At 39.4% G+C, this 24,686-nt stretch overlaps 2 protein-coding genes across 5 annotated transcripts; one reads left to right on the plus strand and one right to left on the minus strand.

The window, feature by feature from the left end:
• Positions 1 to 981: 981 nt before the first annotated feature.
• LOC104425159 (carnosine N-methyltransferase) lies at positions 982 to 11,768 on the plus strand. 4 transcript variants are annotated; one of them, XM_039304903.1, is made up of 18 exons: positions 982 to 1,174; positions 2,988 to 3,060; positions 3,991 to 4,034; positions 5,215 to 5,257; positions 6,266 to 6,484; positions 6,583 to 6,708; positions 6,943 to 7,014; positions 8,181 to 8,225; positions 8,316 to 8,395; positions 8,548 to 8,612; positions 8,693 to 8,759; positions 8,857 to 8,970; positions 10,458 to 10,549; positions 10,710 to 10,807; positions 10,922 to 10,978; positions 11,115 to 11,183; positions 11,277 to 11,330; positions 11,516 to 11,768. In XM_039304903.1, exons 1-18 carry the CDS (start codon positions 1,005 to 1,007, stop codon positions 11,582 to 11,584), a joined length of 1,557 nt encoding a protein of 518 aa, XP_039160837.1. In that variant the 5' UTR covers positions 982 to 1,004; the 3' UTR covers positions 11,585 to 11,768. The 4 variants fall into 4 exon arrangements, with proteins under 4 accessions (XP_039160837.1, XP_010036060.1, XP_039160838.1 ...); XM_010037758.3 differs by having other exon boundaries at positions 10,476 to 10,549; XM_039304904.1 differs by having other exon boundaries at positions 8,322 to 8,395.
• Positions 11,769 to 12,338: 570 nt separating this feature from the next.
• On the minus strand, positions 12,339 to 18,975 carry LOC104425160 (protein PAT1 homolog 1). Its single transcript, XM_010037761.3, has 5 exons — positions 18,495 to 18,975; positions 17,857 to 18,002; positions 17,666 to 17,722; positions 16,491 to 16,566; positions 12,339 to 14,994 (listed from the first exon to the last, which is right to left on the minus strand). Exons 1-5 carry the CDS (start codon positions 18,544 to 18,546, stop codon positions 12,905 to 12,907), a joined length of 2,421 nt encoding a protein of 806 aa, XP_010036063.2. The 5' UTR covers positions 18,547 to 18,975; the 3' UTR covers positions 12,339 to 12,904.
• Positions 18,976 to 24,686: the final 5,711 nt, after the last annotated feature.

The raw sequence follows: 24,686 nt of genomic DNA on the forward strand, positions 1-24,686 counted from the left end.
TCCATCGGTTTCAATTTGGTCACTCCACGTTCCAAGAATAAGTATCACTACTTTAACTTTGAAATCAGAATGTCGGTCACAAACATCAAAAAGTTGAACCTCGGTCTGGGCTCGGCCCTATATTGAATCTGCCCATTTGAGTTGTCCCTATTTGGTAACGTTTTTATTTCTCACAATTTTTATTCTTTTGTTTTCTTGAACAAAGAAATAACATAAATTTATTGTGTAACCTTGATTAATTTTTCTATTCCCTAAAATAGAAAAGTAGCAAGGGAATAGATTTAGAACATAAATGAGAGGTAGGAAAAATAATTTTTTATTCTTAAGAACAATTTTATAAATAAGTTATCTCCTCTTTTATTCTTTTCTTCTTATTTGCAGGCTGCCACCCCCCTCCATTGCCTGTTGCCAGCCAATTGCCATTGCCACCGCCACCTACCGCCACTTGCTAGTTGGCCGTCGTTGCTGCCATCGATCACCGGCCTCCAACGGTGGTGGGCGACAATGATTGATGGCGACAGTAGTTGACTACGGTAAGTAAGAATAAGAAAAAAATTAAATGAAATTATATATTACAAAAAAATTGTGAATTGTATCAAACGCAATTCTATTTTCTTTTCTTTTTCATTTTGAGAATTGAAATTTTATATAGTTATCATATACGTTCTTTTATTGAAAAATTATTCTGGGGAAGAGAAATAGAAAAAGGCAATTTCTAAAAAGAAATCATTCATTAGAACGTTATCAAACGGACGGCGGGTGCGGTTTTGGTAACTCACTAGTAATGCATATTTTGGTGGTATGACTGTAATAATGTCGGAAGCGCGGGTGGGTTTTGTTTTCCCCCAAATCTTGGATCCGGATGGCGGCCCAAACGAATGGCGGATCTCGGCCCTCCTCCTCCGGGCCGGGCCCGTTTCTGGATTCGGATCCTCCGTTCGAACGATGAAAAGGCACCGGCGGTCGTCATCTCCATCGTCGAAGCCGCGAAAGATAAAGAGACCATGAGCTCTCCGCACGCACGGGCGGACACGGCGGAGCGCTACCCCGCCGGAGACAGGGCGATGTCCGGAGGTATGGAGGAAGACGACGGGGCGGAGCGGCTTCGCCAGCGCAAGCTCGAGGAGGCTCTCGAGGCCAAGTCTCTCAGGCGCATCATCAGCGCCTTTCTCAAGTACGCACTCTCTCTCTCTCTCTCTCTCTGCGCGCTAAATTTCCCGACTTTCTCTCGTTCTTTTGTGCTCCTTCGATCGGCATTTCTCCCTGACCCGCGCGATTGTAGCTCCTGCGGGGTTCGCGAGGACGGAGCGGTCGATTTTTCCATTTTTTCCGCATTTGTGTGTCTGCGACTGCGAGCGCACGTCGGTTCGAAGTAGATTTGCTCGAGCGGCCAATAGCCGTGCCAAGGTAGTCACACGTAGGCAAATGAAGTCGGTTGATTGGCGGGAAAGCGCGGGTCTTGTAATTGATTTTGCAAGGATTTAGCTTGTTGATTGATCTGTCTGTTGGGCTGAGGGATGCATGAAAGGAAAAAAAGGCAAAGGAAAAATTCACTGATGAATGCTTTGAAAGGGAGAAAAGGGGGAAGTTTTCTCTCAGGCGGAGGAGTGATTGTGAAGATGATAGTTCTTAATTGGCTTTTTTGGTGAAAGATTTTGTAGTTTCTTTTACCATGCTCTGCTATCTAGTGGCATTTCTTTTGCCAAACCTGGAGACAATAGGTTATATCGGTAAGCAGTGCTCTTGGATGTTTATTAGTCATGACACTGTCGAAATAACTGGTGGCAGATCGGTCTTCTGGCTGCTGGCATGCAGAATATTCAGAGCTGTAGTCCTTTTCAACTTTTTGAAAGTGTGTTCAGGAAGCTTCACTGATGTTATAGTGGTTATGGAGATTCCATTGTAGCTTGCTTCCCTGCTACTTCAATTTTTGAGAGGTTGTTTGGCTGTAGCTGCAGCGTTTTGAGAGTAATTTGAGGTATACCTTAGTATAGACGAGAGATAAAAGAAGTGGATTTACTGGCCACTATTCTGACAATTTCAAAACTTCTATATTCATTGCAGTGGGTGATTCTATCCTTCTCCATACTCTCTGTCTTGAGCTGTTGCTACGGTTGAGCACGGTTCCATTGGGGAAACATTGCATGCCGAACTGAACCAAATTTCCCATTCTCATCTTATAAGTTGGTTTTCTAAAACCTTACAATTTGTCAATGTCAAAGTAACGATTCGGGCCAACAATACATGTTATACTTCCATCACTGAACTAGGCCGAAACGAACTTGAAAAGAGGATAGATGGAAAGAAGCTATAGTGATGGATTTTGAGGTCAAAACTTCCTCCTGGTTCACATTCAAGGCTAATGTGCATGAGTTTCTATTTCTAGATACCTGTCAACAAGCTCATCCCTGTCAAGAAAAGAAAAAGGGAAATGTGGGGGGAGTAAAGTTTAAGTTTGGCCTTTGAGTTCATGGAGCAAACTTATAAACACCCTCTTGAACAGTTCGGTTGGGCTTGTTTTAAGTTTGTACTGTTTGTTTGATATTTCGTCTCATATATAAAATGGTTCATCAGTTCAATTTCTGTTGCACCCTTCTGTTTTGGCTAAACAAGCTGTTGCAACTTGGTACTGCTGTGTTCACACTGGTAGACGTGAACATTCATGTTTCATCTATGCCTTTAGAGAATCCATCTCATCCCATCTCCTTAAGTATGCAAATGCATCAAAGCTTAACTCTGACCATTGAAGTAATTACTTTCACATTCACCTAATTATCTCCTGTGTCAATGTGAAATATTCAATTTAAACCCGAGCCTTATTATGAAGTTATGTTTCATCAAGTTCTATCTCATTTTTGTTTTGTTGCCTTTATCATTCAAATTTTGAAGCCTTTTGTTTTAGTTTTAGGTGATACATTTCTTTGTTGGCATCATGCCAATCATTTTGGTTTTATCTCTATATACCGCTGAACTATCTTCTTATACAGTTATCCGGAAGCTGCAGAAGAAGATGTAAAACGATATGAAAGATCTTTCAGAAAGCTTCCTCCTGCTCATAAGGTACATAATAACAAGTGAATTATCGTTGATTCTCCAGTAAGATATAGAGAGATTTGACTTCCAAACTTTGACAAAGATCGAGACTTTATTTGGCTTTGTGCTTCTTGCTTGTCACTTCCTTGGTGTACTCTCCAGCTACTAATCCATTAACCACTCTCTGAGATTTTTTTCCTGTTAAATTGAGAACATTCTGAAGACAAAGATGTAGGGGCTATATAACTGGGATAAGCATGATTGAGCGAGTACCGCTTTTGTCAGGTCAGACAGTCTCATATCAAATTGGGTCTCAGCATCATGTCACCAGCCCAATTTGATAAAGCAGAGTGTGAAGTGGTTATGAAGGTGTTTAATGGTAATAATTTTCTATGGAGGGAGTTGTTTTCTGCAAAGTGAGGGATCGAACATTCTAGCAAAATGAAGTTTCTACTAAGCAATCATTGCTATGGACTGTGGTGGTGAATTTTGGGAGCTGGATAGTGATTTTTGAAGAATCTGTAAATAAAACACTGTTACTTTTGAGGCACGCCATGATAATACAAACGGCAGACCTCTGACCTAAGCTCTAGAACCTTTTTTTTGTTGGTAGTTGAATTGATTGAATGTCCTTCTCCCCACTTAGTCTGACTTTCATTGTACTGATTATTCTTTGTCTTAATAGTGATGCATTAAATATGTATTCTGCAGTCTTCAAATTTTGCAATAACTTCCCATTGTTTAAGCTCGACAAGAACTTTTTTAATTGTGTGGGAGAAAAAGTGATTGGCCTGTAGCCTGTAGTTTAAACAAGACATCATTTGCCCATTTTAGTTATGCTGAGCAACTCGATAAAATGCACGAACCTTAATTCATTAGAGTTCTACAAATCCACTGATATTCTGTTTTACTAGTTTTACTGTAGAGTTATCTCACTACTTTAATATGCACTTGCAGGCGTTGCTGTCACACTATCCCCAGAAGTTTCGAAGATTGAGGCAGTACGTTGCTTCGACCTGTTTCTTGTGTTGACTTAATATGCTTTTTTTTCGAGATGTTCAGTTTGTATTGTCAAGGCTCTAACACATTTCCCCTTAGTAGTGTCATCCTTCTTCAAGCTTTCTGAGATCTGCTTCTCCAAATAGTCTTTCTAGTTCTTCTCCAAGTTTCCCAGAGGTCTGCGTTTCTTCTTTGTTGTCAATGAGAAAATATGTTAGTGATATCCGACCTAAATGAGTGTTGTAAGAGGATATAGGGAAGATGAACACTATACATAGGGATCATGGACTTCATACTAAATTCATTTTAGCTGTGTTAGTCATTCATACTAAATTCAACATGTCAAATTGATTCTCTCAAAGCATGTCAACTGATTCTTTCAAAACATGTCAATTTTGTATTTTTTTTAGCCAATTATGTTGAGTCGCCAATATTTATTATTTAGCCCTTTCAACCTTGTCCTTATGTTATGTTATTGTCCGCAAGTACCCTAGCCTAGCCTTCGAGTATGTCCTAGGCAACACACAGCACAGGCTTTACATTACTATGACAACAATGATTAAGTCTTTTGACTAAATATGGTCCCCCCCTCCCCCTCCTTCAATAAATGTAGGTTAAGCACACTTGATTGTAGATGATTTTTTCTTCTATGCCACTGCGACCTATCTGGCATATTTCCATATGTCAGAAGCATCTACACTTGGCAATTTGGAACTGACTGCTGGCATGGGGGTTTTATAGTTTCTTATATGTGATTTGACTCACAAATTTAGAGATATGGTCTCTGAATATGCAGATAGAGAACTTTCTTGATATTGTGTTTGCTGGTCAAAAATTGGCTTTCTAGATAGAAGTGCTTTGCTTGTCTTAATCATTTCACCCAGATATACATAGAGATTTTCTTTTTCAATTATGTAAAAGAGCCCAATAAACTTTTTGATTTATCTTGAAATCTGTTCATATAGCATTTGAACTTAGGTTCCACACTACTTGTCTCTATGTTATAAAGTTAGATATCCATCTGGACTCACTCGTTGCTAAAGCTTGAGGTTTTGACAGTTTCTTTGGTTGGTTTTTACATTCCTGGGTATGTGCTGTCTTAAAAGCTGCTATTAATATTGATAGTTAGATTATCATTAGGTATTTATAAGGTAGTATTGATTGAGTTTCTCAATGGTACAGGTGCATCTCAGCAAATTCATACTTCATTTTCAGCATGCTTCAGGTACGTTGCTGCTTATCTATGCCATAATTTTCTTACATAAGGTCGCTCTGGATTCTTGCTGATAATCGATATTTTATGCTATTGCTGACCATGCTAAAGGTAAGCCCTTGTGAGGTTATTGAGCTGACTTGCCTTGACCTTAAGGGGGTGAAATGAGGGTCCATTGTCTGATTTTTGGTTGGTCAAACTAGTTATTTATGACTTCTGTGCCATGCAATATTCTACGAACTATAATTGGCTATGCTTCCCCCCCCAAAAAAAAAAAAAAAAAAAGAAACGAAAAGAAAAGAAAAGAAAATCTATAAGCAACAATAAATGTATCAATTCTGATAAAAGGGCCAATTTGATCACTTTTTTTTAAATCCACTGCCCATTTCACTTTTCTCAAGGGCTTTCAATTTGCTCCACTTAATCTACAAATCTAGAGCCATGGTAACCTCACACGGACCAGGCATGTAGAAAAGTCAAGTGACTCCAGCTTATCTGTATCTTTCAAGTTTCTTTGAATTTTTTAACCCTCAGCCAGATCAGTTCTGCAATTGATAATTGACGACTTGACCGATGACACCCTTAACCAGCAGGACCATAAGACATCTAAAGCAAAATCTGGAGTGTGGGTCTATGGTTCTGAGGTTCTTATGTAATTCTCTGGTATTTTAAGGACACATTCATCATATTGATTTCCAATTTAAGCCCTTCAAATCTCCACTTTACCTAAATTCTAGTATTATGAAATTGGTTTAAAAAAAGGATTTGAAGTGCTTGAAATCAGTCAAGTGCATCCCTCTTTTCAGAAAAACATTCATTATCATCTGAACCATTTCTCATGAATTATACAAAAGGAGTACTGGTACTGAGCTCAGGGGCAAGTGCTATAATTCTTGAGACTTCAACTGAATTAGAGTCTCTTTTTGAGACATTAATTGTCTACTTGGCACAATTGGCTATATATCAATATTTGGCATCATGTTGTGCAATTTGAAATTTATCTCCTTACTTTCTTTGCAGGCATTTGAACCCCCAATTGATTTGAGCCAAGAGATTGATTGTTGTGAGCACTCAGATCATGAAAACATGCAAAATGGTGACCTCTTCTCATCAGAGAGGAAAATTTGCTCAAATCAGACTGCCTTGAACAGTGGAGGTTTGTGGTCATCTACATGCGAAGCTGCTTCTGGAGATGGTGACAATGCAAAATGCAAAGCAGAAGAGCAGACTAACAATAAGGTCTATCAACTTTCATGAGTAACAGTAATTGTTCTGTCGGCTGTTGTGTGCCAACTTCAATTGCGCTTTCTCATTACAAACTAATCTGACTTATCTAGATGAAGCAGGAGCTTGCAAGCAGAGGACACCATGACTCCACCGCGAGGAATCCTTGTGGTTGCTCAGAGTCCCCCGAACAGAGAAGAGATAGTGATGGAAATAATCTTGCTGACTCCAATAAAGATGTAAGCTCACTAATCGCCTTATCCCCTCCAATGGGGCAAATGCAAGTGCCACGCAGAGATGGGGAGAAGAAAGACCAGAAAAGCTATCAGGCCTTATGTGGCTGGGTCTCTGCTCTTGTTGAATGATTGTGATTCCTGGCACTTGTGTTTCCATAAGAATTTTTAAAGCTGGTGTAGAGTTGTCCATAATGCATTTTATGCAAGATGGTTAATTCTCTGTCACTTACCATTCAGGTTTATTCCTCTTCTTGCGACTGGTTAGATCCTTCATTGCAGTTGCATGTCCCCCTGGTTGATGTTGATAAGGTATGCTGAAGCTATCATTCTGCTCCTACTTTTACGTTGATTTTTCTTCTTTTTAAGAATGGTATTTTATTCCCCTGGGGTTGCATGCTTTCTAATGTACATGTATAATTGGAATCCTGCAATTACTTGGGTTGCTGCAGGAGCTTAGAATTAGAATGTTGATAGGTTTGACTTGATCATGTTTCTAGTATCTGTAAATCATGGTTCTTTCTACATGCCATGGAAGACATGCACAAGAGGCGAGGGAGTCATGGGTGACACGTCCCTTGCGTAGATGATGAGTTCTGGGTCAGTGGTTGGTCCTTAATTGACCAATGGCTATGGTGAATTGGTTTTATTGGAAATTCATGTGGAGAGGAGGTTCCCTGATATAGCATCAGGAGATTTTATTTATTTGTTACATTGTTATTGTCATTGTCATAAATCTTCTAGCATAAGAGCCTTGTATGCAAAACATGTGGCATGCAAAGTGGATGGAGGATTTCAGTTAATGATCAATAATGTCCTGTTCTTTGAGGGTAGCATGAATTGGGATTCGAGAAGCGTAAAAGTCCACTTGCCATGGATAGACTGTGTGTCAGAATGCTGCTACTAATGCTTCCTTACAGCTACTTAGCCATGTCAATCAGAGATCTTGCGGTTTTTGAAAGCTTAGCAGCAGCCCACCCTTGTGCTAATGCTTCTGCTCATAACATTGTGAAGGTTTATAGGTCATTTCTACTCTTAGTCAGTGCCCAGAGCCCAGAGCCCAGATTTTTGGCAGCTTTAAGTAATTTAAATGCTGGTGACTCAGCAAGCTAGTACCTTTGTGAGGTCTCTTGATGTATGTTTGTATTGCTTCTTCAAGATGACATCTTGGATTTGCTGTACTGCTAGCTGTTGGGTATGATCTTGAGGTCAATTCTAGCTATTTTTAATGGACTGGAGGGTGGTTAGTTTAGTGTTCTATATTGCATATTCTTTCAGTTAATTGTTGAATTCTTTGAAAAGATGAATTATTGGTCGGCACTGTATTTAAGGGAGCTTGCATTGTGCATCAACATGATGATGTTGGCAAGGGTGAAGGAATTAGAAGTCGCGACTTGATGTGTGTAACTAGCGATGAACTTACCACATATCTGTATTGACTTTCACCTTCGAAATAATCCTTTTCAAAATTTTAACAGGTCCGTTGTATAATAAGGAACATAGTTAGAGACTGGGCAGCAGAGGTATTGTGTAATTTGATCTTCTTATTTAAATATTGCAAGTCCAATTGTTACTAAACTGTAGTACTTCTCTGTAATTTCTTTCTCACATAGGGGCAGAAAGAACGTGATCAATGCTTCAAGCCTATTCTGGAAGAGCTTGATGCCCTTTTCCCCAATCGCTCCAGTGAAAGGTATACAGAATTTAGTTCCCTTCTTGTTTTATCAGTTTCTAAAGGCTTTTGAATCTCTTTAACCGCATAATAGTTAACTTGTTAATTTATTACTTTCTGGGAGAGATGCTCTAATGAGAAAATGCTGACAAGAGAAGAATTTTCTCATACAGCCCTCCTTCTTGTTTAGTTCCTGGGGCTGGACTTGGGCGGTTGGCTTTGGAGATATCATCTCTAGGTATGTCAGGAAGTCAGCCTTTGATAATTTTTTAAGGTTGCTTTTCCTTTTTGCCTTATCCTTTCTCTTCTGAGAGACAGGTTTCATCAGTCAGGGAAATGAATTTTCGTACTACATGATGATATGCTCGAGTTTCATTCTAAATCAGTAAGAATCTTTGTGCAATTTGTTCCAAAGTTCCATGCATTGTTGAGATCTCCTGTTTGTTGGCCTTACTGCTCCAATTTTCTGTTGAAATTATCAGCGCTCAAACTGCTGATGAGTGGACAATATATCCCTGGATCCATAGCAATTGCAATTCACTTTCAGACAGTGACCAACTTCGGTCAGTGTCAATTCCAGATGTTCATCCAGCGAGGTATCACTTTCCTGCCATTTTTCTGTTGGCTACAGGCTTTAGATGCTAGAGAAAGTTCAGTTATGCAATTCTTTTACGAATTAGATGCATTCGGTATGGATTCATTTCCAACCGGTGTGGTGATGCAATTCTTATAAGGTGAAAAGCAAGAGCTTGCTTCATTGTCATGAGTGAATATCTGAAAGCTTGAGAACCCGGAGCATATTGGGGAAAATTGCCCTGCTCTCGTTTGCCAAATAAACATTTTTCACCTTCTTCATCCTGGGTTTCATGTGATGGTGATAGTTTAGTAGGTTATAGGCCGCTTATACAGACATCATGTCAGTTATGCTTTTATACATTAAAATTTCTACGTGGGAGGCCCTTTTTCCATGTTCATTTCTCTAGTACCTCCAATTGACATCTCTCCTCTAACATAAATGTTACTTCTCCTCATGGTTCATCCTGGTTATATTCATGTCGAAATGATGTTATGATGTTAGGCTTTGTTTCTTTGGGATCACTACAGAAAACTCTGTCCCATCATTCGAATCAGTAGATGTGAGAACAAATGTGTGTGCTGTTTCTTTACTGAGTGGACAATGTGATCAAGGTATGAGAGGTCATCCTTCTTCATTCTAGAGGTCTGTCCGGGTGTATACTTAGCTGCTAACTTGTGCAACGATTATATCTAGCTAAATCTTATTATGGGTTCTTGGGAACTATTGGCTCTATTATACCATACAGAAATTAACTTAAAGAATATTAGTAGGAATCCACTTGTTAATTAGGTGATGATGGTTAAACATTCTCTCTAGGTTTTTATTTCTAGGTAACACGAGAGTTCTGTCTGATTTGATGTTGTAAGAGGGAATCTGTGGTTATGATGAGCAGTCATGAAGGCTACTTCTGACTTTCCCCTCAAAGTATGTGTCGAACAATAAGGGGTCATAGGCTAATATAGGCCGAGCGATTACTGGGATCATCAGCGTTTCCATGAAAGTGATGACTTCGCCCGAGGAGTTTAAAGTGTGATGTTTGTCATCATGACATTATCTGCTAACATGAGTTAGGAAAAATGGAAAGGCTGAACTTCAAATATGCATTGTCTGAGAATTTTGTCCTAAGCTTGTCAAGTTGCGCATGTCGAGCGATAATATCTATGTGCCATTACCTTGGAGTTTATCTAACATTTTGGAATCAATTTATCCACACTGGCAAGGATGACTTGATCTACTGAAATGTAATATGTTACAACTTTGTATATTTGCTCTACTTATGGTTCTATGAGGAAAATTCCAATACATATCATTTATTTTATCTAATTCTCCTTGTATAGTTTTCAATTATTAGTTGTGCTCTCTGTTATGTAGAAGTTAGAGGAGCTAATCTTATAGCTTTGTCCCCCAATTTATTTGCTAATTTGACTTTTAAACGGAAAAATGTTGGGTTAAATCCTTGGCCATCTAATGTGTTCTATGGCATGGTTCATCTCACGCTTATCACGGAGTACTTCCTTGGACCAGTGCAGGGATCACAGAAGGATTCTCCATGTGCGGTGGTGATTTTGTTGAGGTTTACAGTGACCCCTGCCAAGTAGGTAGGAGAAACAAAATTGAACTTGATCTATCTTGTCTATTTATTATGCTGTGTCCTATGGTAATGAGATTGGAAATGAACTTGCTCTATGGTTGCATTCTGTTTGAAGCATGTTGATCTTCCTATTATCTTCACACTGAAAACCTATATGGAACATGCAGGAATTTGGGATTCAATCGTAACATGCTTTTTTATTGATACGGCGCATAACATTGTCGAATACATTGAAATCATATCGAAAATTCTCAAAGAAGGGGGAGTAAGCTCTTAAATACTTAGGATAAATGACTCCTTTTCTTTTTTTTCCCTTTGATAATTTCCTAGGGTCTTCCTACTAGATTTCTAATGGAATTTCTAAATACTTGACTTGCAGGTGTGGATTAATTTGGGACCTCTGCTATATCACTTTGCTGACATGTGTGGAGAAGACGTAAGTTCTCATCTGTTACCCTTGTTTCAGTGATTTATCACATGGTTGAAGTGAGGATGGCTCAACATGTCAGTTTATTTTTCCCTCCGCTTTCTTATACTTCTGAACTTCTTGCATCTACGTAATGCAACTGCAGGAGATGTCCATTGAGTTGAGCTTGGAGGATGTAAAAAGAGTTGCTTTGCACTACGGTTTCATATTTGAGGTAATTCAGGCTGACGTTTCACTTGCCACCCTTGAACATCTGTTCTGATTTTTGGTTGCATATAAAGTCATCTCTCATGTTTCTTGAATGCAGAATGAGAAAACCATTGAGACAACCTACACCACAAATCCCAGGGCAATGATGCAAGTGAGCTTCTGAACCCTTTGCTTAGATCTTTTCATCTGTTAATATGTTTGACAGAATTATTCATTGCTAAGCTTTGGATGTAGTCTGGCATCTTCGAGTTATATAGCTTGCAAGTCTAACAGAATTGTATAGGTGGATATATGTCAGGACATGTTTCATGCTGATAGTTCTCCTGTCCATTGCAGAATCGGTATTACGCTGCTTTTTGGACGATGCGAAAGAAATCAACTGCTGCTGATGTTGTATCATCTTAATTGTTTATGATTGCTAAAATAAAACTTTTCCAGTTTTACCTCCATTTGACAGAAGCTGTGTCGCTATTAGGAAGTGGTGTTGCCATCTAACTAGAAAGCTTTTAATTTCTGTCCGTTTTTACTTGTATGGACCTGTGACAAGAGAGTTTATCAATCTGCATTAAAATCCGCTTTGCTCTGAGGATCCTTTTGTTTTTGGAATTTGGCATATGGATGCAGAAGGGTGATTTTGGCGCGAAAGCTGAGGATGGCTGTTTCACGTTGTTATAGGGTTCCTGGTTACATAGATGAGTTAATTTGAAATGCAGACTACCCTTCAAAAACGGTCTGTACACTGGCATGGTAATTGGCTGCCTCTTCCTAGTTTCTGCGTTTAGAGCCAAACTTAAGTTAGGCATAAATAAAGCTTTCGGAGTAAGTGAATAGAAATCAGATAAGAGCATGGGAAAGATCCATGTGCAGAATCGTTAATATGAATCAGATAAAAGCAAATTATGAATATGATACTTGTAGTAGTCTTGTGCTGAACTCAAGAATTTCAAAGGAGGGAAAACTCAGACGTTAGTGGCACACAGAGTGTACCCGGCTCTAAACCTCTTCTCGAATCAGCAGAATACGGATCATGTCTTCATGTCCAATACCAGGAAACGCTTCCTATACATCCATTGTCAAGCAATGCTGGGAAGGAACAACAGAGCTGAATGCAAAGCCAGACACTAAACCTTTTAGCAACCAAAAAAATGAAAAAAAGCCAGACACTGGACCAAAGACATTTTGGCGACTATTAAAATGTTCATCAGTTGGAAACATTACAGAGTTAAAAAAAAAAAGAAAAAAAAGAAAAAAGAAGAAAAAAAAAGAAGCTGAAATAGCACATTAATAGGAGAGTGGTGAGCTGTTCCCCAAGACTACCATGTACAAGTTAACATTCAGTATCCACTACACTTCAGCTTTCCTCCCGGAAATTTTTCAACATGGAGCAGCAAAATATAGCTCCTCAGAGGAAACTAAGACGGCCACGGACCCCCATCAAGAACCTTCCTTCTTAATGCACATTCATCCATACGATCATGGAAGTGACATCACTAATCCTGTTTTGATTGAACAGTAAAGGGAGAAAATAAAAATAAAAATAAAAAGGGAAAAGAAGAAATAAGGGAAAGAGCTGTTTCCTAGGATTTACTACAATCGAGGACTTCATGCTTTCTGTCCCCCAAGCACTCCTTTATCCACATGATTCAGTAACCGAGCGGAGCTTCTCAAGAGCTAGATTCTGCAACAGTTTCTTGATGTCGCCTGTAATCGCCCCATTGTGTCTTACTACCCCCTTACAGACTCGGAGTTTGTTTGGCTGCTCCCACCCATGCGTGCATTAAATGCATTTATAGGCATCGATCGTTGAGCGAAGTCCAACAAGAGCTTACGCTGGTTCTCGTCAGTGTGAGGGAGACTAGCACGCAAAAGCTCCACAGGCATTTCCCGGTTTATTGCTCTGGTTGCCTCTGTACCAATGATTTCCGAGCTAACTTGGGTTTGGGCCAAGATTGACTGAGCTATAGTTTCATATTTCGTAAGGCAGTATTTTGTAAGGAGTGCAAAGAACTCATTGAAGGAGGCTTGCCAGAGGGCACGGTTGGGCATGCTACAACTGTTTGGGGCATGGAGACCAGTCAAAAGGTCGGTTGCCCTTTCAAGAACGGATTTCAGTATCACAGATGCCCCATCTCCAGCTGCACTTCCAAGGGGCCTAAGTGGTGGCTGCTCGGATGAACAAACAACAGCAACAAGACATGCGCTCAACGCACGAAGGTCCATTCCACTGACACACCTTGAAACAGTATTGGCTAAATTCACTGTTGTCTCAGCTGCTCCAGGATCAGAAGGAAGGCCACCATAAAGAAACCTCAAGTGGCGGAAAATGGTCATGCATACAATTCTAGCGAGCTCACTACCTGGGAAGAGAAGCTGGAGGTACCTGGAAAGGAGCTTCCTGCCCTTAGGGATGGAAACCAACCGGAGAAAGACAATGTCATCCTTTGGACCCAGCCCAACTGTGTGTCCACTTTTGCCCAGTGGGTCCACAAGCTGGAGTGATGCAGCTAAACCTTCCAGAAGAGTCTGCCGCTTCCGCCTCAACTGGGTCCCACCATCCTGGGGCTGAGCAAACTGCAAGAAGCGATCAATGTCATCAACATCAAGGAGGACACAGAGGCTGTCCTCGATGGTGATTCTGGCTGCAAGCATCGGTTCCTGTTCCAAAGGCTTCTCTACATCCTTCTGCTCAGAGTTGCCATCAGCAGAATTAGGTGGGGAATCAACCTCAAGGAGGGGGCGAGGCCTACGAACAGAAGATAATGGAACCCTCCCAACAGCATCAGCAGCGAGATGAGAATGCTGTTCCATAGAACTATTGCGAGATCGAGAAGGGAGCTCTCTAATATGGGAAGGACAAAAACGCTGCTTCGATCTTGGCCCGGAAGATTTATGGGCAAGTCGTGCTTGGTGGTAATAATCATCTACATAAGGATCATTGCTGTGGGTTGCAGCATGCTGCATTTTGAGGATACTTTCAATCTCCTCAGAAGTCATATACTTGGACCTGAACTGTATAGAAATGGTATCACTTTTCTGGCTACTGAGTTCGGATCCTTGTTGAGAAAAGCGTACACTCTGTTTCCCTCTTTGTGATGATTTGGGTCTGTGATCTCTACCATCAGACAACCCTAGCATCACTTTATGTGAAGGTGGAGGATGAGTGCTGTAGACTGGGGAACGCAGCGCAGCATAATGGGCCAAAGATGACTGAAGGGAATGAATCCTTTGATGTTGGAGCTGCTGATGAGGTGACATCAGATGCTGGGAAATAAACCCATTTTGATGAGATAATTGTTGCTGTAGCATTAGGTTTTTCAAGATTCCAGACTGACTACCATGAAGTACGCCAGCTTGGTTGACCCAGTGGCTTTGTGACCTGTTACTAAAAGGAAGGCCAGAAGCGGTGAATTGAGGCACATTATTCCCATATTCAAGCCCATGGGATAAACCAGCAACCTGAAGATTGTTGTTAGATAAAGGAGAGAAGATTGGTGCAGAGAAAGGTGACTGTGATCCACCATTTAAAGAGGGCATGTTTGGGTTTCGAGGAGAAGCCTGCTGAGATCTGCTCCCAGGAGGAGGGAATGATGTAAATGCCGATTTAGGCACCAGAATTGGTTCGCTTGAGAAGTGATGAAGATGGGGTTGCTGCTGAGGATAGGAGGACGTTCTGTATAAAGGCTTGGAATCTGCATAGCGAGGAGAAGGCTGTGATGACCATCTCTTGCCTTCTTGATCATTTTCTGCATCAAATGAATAAGGATCCGGCCAGGTGGAAAAGTCTCCATCTTGTGCCCAATCAGTGGCTGATGAACCTGCAAATTCAATTCAATAATGAAACTCAAGAAAACGCAAAACATAAACAGACTCAGTTTCAGTAACATGAGAAACTTAGAAAGACTGTTATTTCATAATATTTAAGATACTAGGTATAGCCCTTGTCCTACATCTCCAAACCTACAGAAATGCATGATGCTTCTATCAGAAACAAAGGCCAATGAAGGTACACAAAGAATCTGATGGACAGGCAAACTGGGAACTAACTCCAGCATGTTACAGGTGCGCGTGCACATGCGGGCACAAAATCAACAAGCATGCATAGCAAATCAGGAAATGTTCCATATGGGAATGTGCGCAAACTAGCAGGAGCCACTTCATCTTTCTAGTGTATATAGAAGCTAAGAAAATGACAACCAATAATACAACAAACTTGAGAATAATGATATCTAGCGACACAATGTGATCCCTCTTCACAAGTTCGCTCTGTAAGCTTGTAATTGGCACAAATGTTTTATTACTTATTTCTCTGCCTGCAAAGGTCACATATCATCTATGGTTATCGCAATGCCCATTCTTCATAAATTTTCATGTATAAAGCGAACCTGATGGATTATACTTCATTTTTTATCTAAAATGAGTCATCAGCTTCAAATAGAAAACAAGATGTAAATTGAAAGGTGGCTAATGTTATTCACAGAGAGAACTTTCCCAAGGAACTTTCCCCAACCACTTTTCTATCTGGAATTTCAATACCATTATCCCACTGGGCCTGAATACAATAAGAAGACAGAACCCATTAACCAAATTAAGACCAAGAGACCCAGAACAGAACCCAAGAGGATTACAATGTATAAGCAGTCATCCTGCTATGCATCATATAGATCTATAGCAGCATTCAAGATACACAATCAGAAGCAAGGATGCAGCAGGGTGCAAAGGCGAAATGAATAACATTTTAGTCTTCTTAGCATCATGCACCTTCCTCATGTATTGTACTCACAGACCAACTGCTGACCCACCCCAATTCTTTGCTGAGAGATACATGATCTAGCTTCAATATGACCAATGTCGTGGTAAGAATCATCAAATTAGGGCGCATTTGGTCCTAATTTAGTTTTACCTATTTTGTTTTCACAGAAAAATTTTCACAAGGAACTTTGCTCCTCATTTTCACTTTTTCACAAACTTAATGGATAAGTTTTTATAATTTACAAACTAACTTCTCAAAAGGATGTAGCCAAAGCAGTGCTGTGGCTTTTCCTTTCCATGGAGTAATAGAGACTATTATTTGGAGAAAGAAAATAAAAGAGCTAACACAATCTTTGGCAATTTGAAGGGTTAGGCTTTTAAAACTTTGCTACAGAGAACATTTTCAGACTAGCAGTATCAGAAGTGAAAGTCAAACCATAATAAAATATCCATCCACCATGGACAAACAAGGATTGATAAAAGTCACTGGAAAAGTTTCTAGATTTTCAATATAATTGTAGGACCTTTGAAAAAAACCAAAACAGACAAGCAGCTTACTCACTTTCCCTGGAGAAAGATCCTGATCCTCGGTCCCCAATGACACCGGGGTTCCTTGGTCCTGTGACTACTCGGTTCAACTGCAATGGAACAAAAAATAATTGAGAAATCAAGAAAGAGGGACTTGAATTACTAGGAGATATATTTAAGAACTAGAAGGCAAGATACTCATCAACTATATCAGCAAGACCAACCCATCGGATACATGAGGAGGTGAAAGGAAAAAAGACTAGATCAAGTCATGAAGCAATTTTCCAAGACCACGCCACTGGTATCTTTATCTTTGCTCAGTTCTATGGAGGCAAGACTTCAAAAGGGAGCAATGATGGTCCTATGCCAAAAGTACTTCAAAATTTACCGCTGGGACTCTCAAAATAATGTAGCAGTGGATCAGTACTTGCAATCTATAACTCCCTTCCATATTTTGGTTAACAGAGGTTTCTCTCTCTCCAATCATGATGAACAATTGAAGATATCAGGATAAATCATTGTCCAAGAGGAGTAAGGTAGGCACTAAAGGCAGGCCTAAAGTTGGCAGGAAGCAAAACAGGCCTTCGCAATAATTAGCTTGAGATATATTTTATTGTACTTACAGCATGTAAGAATTGAAGGTTAATCTAGAGCAAGCCCCACTAAGGAAACTGTGATTAATGATGCCCAGAGAAGGATAAGAGTCAAATGGGTAAAATATTATGTAGCACTGGGGATTTTTTTTTTTTCCTGGGGGGGCTAAACATTGGGAATATTGCTCAGTTTGAATCTAACACAAGGTTGCTTTCTCGTCCTCTCTCTTCACAACTACATCTGACTCACAAAATCACCTTTTAATTCTACTCCATCCAAAAAAAGAAAAGAGAGACTACAAAAGCCTCCTACCAAATTGTTCAGTCCAGTGAACTGGCATCAAAGGTAATGGTAGGAAATATAATCACACGAGAGAGAGAGAGAGAGAGAGAGAGAGAGAGAGAGAGAAAAGCACCATTTACTTTTTAAATATGGTTGTCTTGGGTGAACAACACTTATAAAAAAGGTACAGGTCTTTTGGTGTTTTGACTAGGCTTTGGGTGTTTAATTGGCTCCATAGAGCTTAAATTATTACCTCAGACAGACACAAGTGAAACATAGAAGAACTCTAGGAACTCAGATAACGACATAGAATAGCCATAGAAAGTGTGTGACCTTAGCAAATGTAGTGGCCAGATCATCCACTTCAGAGAGAGATCCCAAACCGCCACCCTGAAAATGAAAATTGAGGCTATAGTTTAAGAGGGGAAAAGCTGCTACAATCAAGAAAATGTGAAATTTCTAAGACAGGATTTAAGTTTGTTCTCCCGTAAAGGAATATAAAAGGTGAGAAGATGTTCACAAACCTCTTCTCTCTCAAACAAGTGATACTCATCATCTGCAGGTCCAAAAACGGGGAAGTCTTGTACGCCATCTTCTAGGCTCCCCAATTCCATTTCTTCCACAAGATTTTGACCGAAAAATGCATATTGGGATGCATCGAAGAGCGCACCTGAATTACAGTAAACACACAGATCAGAGCTCGTAAACAAAAGCGACAGCCAAACAGTTGTGGAGCATCGGGCAGGAACACTTTTATGTATGTTTAGAGAATTTCACATCTAAGTAAACATACATAAACCATCCACAACAAACTTTTCGAAACTGCTCTAAGATGTCTCGCCAACATCAAAACCCGAATCTCATTCCTCGGCCGCAACCGCCACGAGATTCAAATAGCACCAAACCCTAAACCCCCAGCTCCGCACAAATTGAATCTCTCTCGACTCCTTCACAACAAAAAATCCGTGACTTTCATACCGAAGATCGCAGGAAACGGACAAGAACCAAAAAATCAACCCGGACAAAATCTCACTCCTCCCCCCTCTCCCAAGCCCCAAAGCTACAAAGTAGAAAAGGCACCATCTTCCCCACAAAAAGAACACAAACCACCAATTCAAACCTCAAACCAGACCAAATCTCCGGGGGGGAAAAAAGAACGAACCAGAGGTGCCATCTGGTAATTCCTTGGAATCCTTGGAGTCGGATCTCTCCATGTGTGTGGGGGGCGCGAACGACCGAGCTTCCCGCAACCCTAGAACCCCCCTAGAGACCGCGAAGCTCTAGGGCAAGAGAAGAAGGAGGAGGTGCGACACTGAGGGAGGGAGCCGGGGCCGTATCGAGCATGACAGCCAGAGCCGCCGAAAACAAAGAAGAAAGAAGAAAGAAGAAAGAAGAAAACGCGGGGAAACCTAAGGTGGGGGAGCTAGCTAAGCTCCAGAGCCTACGATATCTGCTGCGCGAACGAGCGAGCGAGCGCGCGCGCGCGCGATTCAGGGGGAATCGCTAGGGTTTCGGAGCTCCCTCCCTCCGCTCCCCGTCCCGATTCCGGAAGATGAAGATGAAGATGAAGATGGAGATCGAATCTCTCCCCGAGAGAGATCTCGAGAGAGAGAGAGAGAGAGAGAGAGAGAGAAAGCCCCTTTTTTTTGTTTTTTTTGTTTTTTTGTTTTTTCTCTGAGTCGCCATGTTAGGTAATTTTCCTTTATTTATTCATTTTTCTTTTCTTTTCCTTTTTTTTTTCCCTGTGGGGAAGGGGGTTAGAGGGAGACGTCGGCGACGTGGCGCGAGGCGAGTGGGCGGCAGCACGGGGGCGCTGTGCACCGCGTGGTGCGGATCCCCCGCCTCCCCTTCTCTCTCTCTCTCTCTCTCACTAGAAGAGATATGCTCGCCCCGATGATCCTGATTCCATCGGGGGTCTCTCGGTTGCGTGCAGCCTCGCCGTTGACTTTTGGGGGAGCCGCGGATCGGACGGCCCAGATTTCACACGCGTTCGGCCCAATCGGGTGCCCGGGTCGGATTTTTCTTTCTCTTTCTACAGCTAATTTACTGTGGGGCGGTTTTCGCGCCGAGTGGGCAGGGCAGGGGGAGGGGTGGTGATTACGCTGTCGGTGCCATCTCGGAGCCACGCGATCCACGTGTCGGATGGCGATTCCCCCGGGGGCCCCCGTGACGTCATCGGGCCGGTCTACGTCTCGGGACGGACGGACGAACCGGCGGCCTTTCTCGGGCGCGCGTTGCACCCGAAACACGTTGGAGGCCGATTTATGACATGGGATTCATGCGGGCCACACGCACATGTAATCTTTAATGTCACGACTCGTTAACTAATATTAAAAAAGGACAAATTATTCTTCTTCAATTTACACTCAAGAACCCTTAATTCTCCGTGACCTCACTTTTAATCAACAACAAATCTCAATCTCTTCGCCACTCTGACTTTTGCTAAGGCCTTTTTCGAGCGCGCGTTGCACCCAAAACACGTTGGAGGCCGAGTTATGACATGGTATTCATGCGGGGCACATGCACATGTAATCTTTAATGTCACGACTCGTTAACTAATATTAAAAAAGGACAAATTATTCTTCTTCAATTTACACTCAAGAACCCTTAATTATCCGTGACCTCACTTTTAATCAACAACAAATCTCAATCTCTCTGACTTTTGCTAATCCCCTTGGATTGGTGTCAAATTGAGTCATGGATGTATTTCTTAATCCATAAATGATGGGTTGGTTATTATATAAATTAGTTATATTCAGTAAATATATTACGAATGTGTTTAGAATAGAAAAAGAATGATGTTAGATGAGTTCGCAGTTTATCCAAACCTAATTTGACTCCCTCTTTATCTTATACGAGAAAATAATTAACTCCTCCAATCATTCCAAGTTCAAAGAAGCATTGGTGGGCTCGCAAGATGGGCCTAACTTCATCCTTATTAAATATATTAAGACGGCGCAATTCTTCCCCTATTATTTTTCATTTTCATTAATCTTATAAATATCATCCGTTAGTTATTGAAGTATATCTTTTCTTGGTTACATTTGATATTGTTATTTTTATATAATATTCTAATCTTATTTTTTGTCATTACAATTTATGATCGTCATAAGTTTTCTTTTTCATTATCTTATATTCAAGTTAATTAAAATTTCAGTGCCTCCACATTATTTGTTGCTACTATTTTATAAATTTATTACCAAGTACTAACTTTCTATTATACTTCATTATCAATCAATATAAATATTGAAAGCCAATCATTTAGCATCTTATGGTCGAAATTCTGATTTTATCCCAAATAACATATACACATAAAGACGGTTAAGTGGGTTGATTTGGTGGTTACAAATTTTCATAGGTTGAATTTTAATTATGAATGTATTTTAATAAATCGGTTGAGTATGGCCACTAAATTGTATTGATTTGGGTCTAATCAATTTCCACCCAACCTATTCATTCAACGGCCCTACCTCCAAGTATCGTTATTATATCCCCCTCCCTCGACTATGGTGTTGTTAGACCTCGACCTAGGGTTGTCGGGGCTTGAGAAAACGCATATGTTAGGTCATCATGGTCCTACTCAAATGACATGTGGATCAGTGCTGGTTTCCATCCGATCTTGGACCCTTTTAAAAATCGTTTTTGGCTTAAGAAGCAGGTAGAATCGACCCTTGAACCTAGGATTTTTGCCATTTCCAAAGCCGTTACCTTCTTTGTTGGAATAGCGCGTGACGTACCATAGCATGTACAGCTGGGGCAGATTGAATTTTCAAGTTTTTTGTGACTAAAAAATGACTGCTATGTTGTAAGGTGTACTTCTACCATCACTTAGTAATGATCGGTTTGGAATATGCCATGTATACCGTGCTAATTTACCTTGTTAGTTTACTGCCATTAATCAATTTTTGATTTATTGTTTTTCATCCTTTTTCTCATGGATACTAGTACAAATCTAGTTCTATGTATCAAAAAATTTTCTCTATTTGATTTTACGAAATTCACAAGACCTCATGATGTTACAATATTATGTTATAGAAGGTCTCATTGGGCCATCGATTTTAAGTGAAATGGCGAGTTTAGCTATCTTGCTTGATTGTCACTATAATGGCTTTGGTTTCCTTTTCTCTCTTAACTCTCCCTCACTCTTTCTCATGGTCTAATGTCGATCGAATTTGTTGCCATTGGCAAAGCTTGCTGACCTTTTGGTCATCACGCTTTTCGCAAAGAAGAAAGACCGAGTTTCATTTAAGTTTCTATCCCTTTGAAGTCCATTCTCATAAAAAGAAGAGATCACGGTCACTCCAAATACTAAACATGTCATATAATGACAATCCTATGAGTAATATGTCCAAACATCTTGCTTGTCATCACTTATCTGAAGTTGAAACTTTGTGTGGGAAAGAGATGTCTAAAGTAGGTATACCTCCTCACCAAATTCTTTCTTCCTTGAGACAAAGAAATCCCAACATTCAAGCTATTGTCAGAATTGTTTACAACACGAAAATGATCGTGAATATAAAAATTGTCGCACTATTATCCAAACTTCATGGATGAACCTAGTGCAGGTGGATTCATATACAATTTTAAATTTGATGTTGAGGGTCACTTAATGCATTTATTTTTCTCTCATCTTATCTCCATGGCACTAGGCCTCATGTGTCTTTGTAATGGATAACACTTACAAGACTAATACACACTAAATGCCTTTATTAAATACCATTGGAGTTTCCCGTTTTAATACTTTTTTCTCCTCATGCTTTTACATTTTTGTGAAAGGAAGAAGAGGAAGATTAAGTTTTGGGTTTTAACGGTGTTTAGCAACACATTAAGTGCCAAGTGTCAACATTTAGCTATTGTCATTGATAGAGAGTTGGCATTGATGCTGTTTAATACATTTTTCTTAGAAGTATAAACTTGTTGTGAGTTTGACATATTCATAAGAATATTGTGGTAAAATGTAAATCTTAGTTTGAAAAAGAAAATGATTAAGATATATATATATATATATATATTTTATGTCTGATGGGTTTGAGGGTCTAAACTTCAAGGATGAAGTAGAATATGATGAAATATCTGCAAATTTTAAGATCATTATAAGGACAAGTTATCGGTTCTTAATTACATTAAAAAGACATAGCTTCCTTTCAAAGAGTTAGTTGTGCGTGCTTGGACAAACTTCCATATGTATTTTGGGAATCGAGTTACTTCAAAAAATGAAAATTTCAACTTTGAAAACATATCTACAAATTTCAACAAGGGATTTAGTTTAGATGAAAAAGAAAATACGTCTTGTAGTTAAGAATCAAGTTTAGGAAATCAAAACCAAATTCTTGAATGAAAAGGTAAGAGTTTCTCAGCATCTTCACAATCCTCTTTTACAAGAACTTGATTACTCGCGTGTCAGTGTTTGCTTTAAACAAGCTTTTCAAGTAATATGAGATTTCTAAAAGTATGGTTGAGCTATCTGCTTGTACTGGGCATTTTATGCAATCCATGGGCCTTTCATGTCCACATGAGATGGGATTTTAGTATTTCAATAATTTGCCTCTAGATATAATTAATCCTCAATGGAGACTTGATATGAAGCCCCTTCTTGATTATGATATTACTCAAAATAAGGAAGAAGATTCATTCCACAACTACTTTATTAGTTGGAAAGGAGGTATTAAGAGGGGCCACTTTCCAAGAAAAAGTTGTTCAAAAGTAAATGGAGCAATTTGTACAAGCAAGTGACCCTTTCTTATATGAGCCCTTCGCTACATATCATAAAGGTGGTCATTTCAATTCACAAATTGAATGAGAAGTAACTTCTACATGACACAATCCTTTTGCATTTTGAGATTGTTAAATAGAGGAAGAGATGCAGTACGCAAAGTTATGGCCGTAATAGCTGGACATGTAAATCAAAAGGCAAAGATCTCAGATCAACACATTCAAGGAACATTAGAATTGATGGTGGTGAAATATAGTAGGCACAATGGACTCAAGCATGCAACAATTCAACCTGAAAGAACTATTGCAAGATTGGAGCTTCTCGCATTAAAACATTCAAATTTATTCCCAGTTATTCATTAGTTTTTAAGTGTTTAATAACTCTCTTATTAATACAATTGAATATTTTTATTGTCTAATTCAAGTAAAATATTTATTTTCCCAGAGAGTACCCTCTTTCAGGGGAGAACTTTTGTGAAGTTACATTTGCAACTTGTTATTATTGCATTACATTTGTACTTAAGATACTTTTCTTATCTTTAATGGTTCTCTAGAAATTATGATGCTTTTGAAATTAACAAAAAATATATATTTGCAAATGGTTTGAATGAGTTGTCTTATAATGCAATTACAATTTCGATAATTCTCTTGTCAGCGGATAATTATTCAATGTAAGTAAGGCAAAGATAATATTCCGTATGGTAATGTTTTAAGGAGCAGCTACTTTTGAATTTGCGTAATAATATTAGATGTTTAGAATTTTTTAATGTAGTTAATTTTGTCATACTTTTCGTTTTAATGAAAATAAATTTTAAAAAATCGTGCTTTGATGGCATAGAAATTAAATAAAAATTGGACTATTAGACTCATTGAATAAAACAAAAGTTTAACAATTAAAATACATGGATTATGACGTAATGCCAGATATTAAGTTATGAGTAAATTGAATGTATTTGTTAAAAGTAGTAAATACTTTTTTCACTCTTATTTGTGCTTAGGTTTATATATATAACTCATTAACACAATAACCGATAAGTTATTTGCCAAATAAATTATTATTTTTGAAAAAGACGAACACAAATTTGACCCAAATGGGGCAAAAAATACAAAAGCAAGAAAAGAATTAAAAAGTATAAAAATTAATTAAGAGTTACCCACATTTAACCTTAATATTTATTATTTGATGTGAACCTGGGTAATTATCTTTTGGAAAAATCGAAATCAAAGAAAAAGAAAAGGGTAAGAAATAATCCTAATTAATGAAAAATGGGGACCATAAAAGAAAATATTCTCATTTCAATCGGGAGTAAAAGGGCAACAAATTGATTGAGAGATAACTATGCGAAGCATCGGTCGACTTTATAGTGGATGTTTCACCCACCGTTCCACCTTCATCAGCGCGGGCAGTTACTATATTGGCCTACCAATTCCTCAAACACCTGAGGTGTGGTAAAGTCTACCCTCCCCATTTGGAGGATTCCCTAATTCTCAAGTGTAATTTTTTCTTCCTCACTCGGAAGAAATACCCCAATATTTTACATACCAGAGTTCAACAAAGTAGTCTTATGATATGCTTAGGTCTAAAAGCGATGGGAATGTTGAAAACCAAAAGGAGTGGAAAAAGTGCGGCCCTTTTATCATA

This window comes from Eucalyptus grandis, chromosome 11 (genome assembly GCF_016545825.1).
Source record: "Eucalyptus grandis isolate ANBG69807.140 chromosome 11, ASM1654582v1, whole genome shotgun sequence".
In the NCBI taxonomy this organism is placed as follows: domain Eukaryota; kingdom Viridiplantae; phylum Streptophyta; class Magnoliopsida; order Myrtales; family Myrtaceae; genus Eucalyptus; species Eucalyptus grandis.

Bases quoted from the DNA above. Each gene is read 5' to 3' on its own strand.
- LOC104425159 (XM_039304903.1), top strand. From the start codon at position 1,005: ATGAGCTCTCCGCACGCACGGGCGGACACGGCGGAGCGCTACCCCGCC. The intron at 6,709-6,942 runs GTAAGCTCACTA...CTTACCATTCAG, and splicing joins TTGCTGACTCCAATAAAGAT to GTTTATTCCTCTTCTTGCGA. The intron at 7,015-8,180 runs GTATGCTGAAGC...AAATTTTAACAG, and splicing joins CCCTGGTTGATGTTGATAAG to GTCCGTTGTATAATAAGGAA.
- LOC104425160 (XM_010037761.3), bottom strand. From the start codon at position 18,546: ATGGAGAGATCCGACTCCAAGGATTCCAAGGAATTACCAGATGGCACC. The intron at 17,723-17,856 runs GTTTGTGAACAT...TTTCATTTTCAG, and splicing joins ACTTGTTTGAGAGAGAAGAG to GGTGGCGGTTTGGGATCTCT. The intron at 14,995-16,490 runs GTGAGTAAGCTG...TTGAATTTGCAG, and splicing joins AGGATCTTTCTCCAGGGAAA to GTTCATCAGCCACTGATTGG.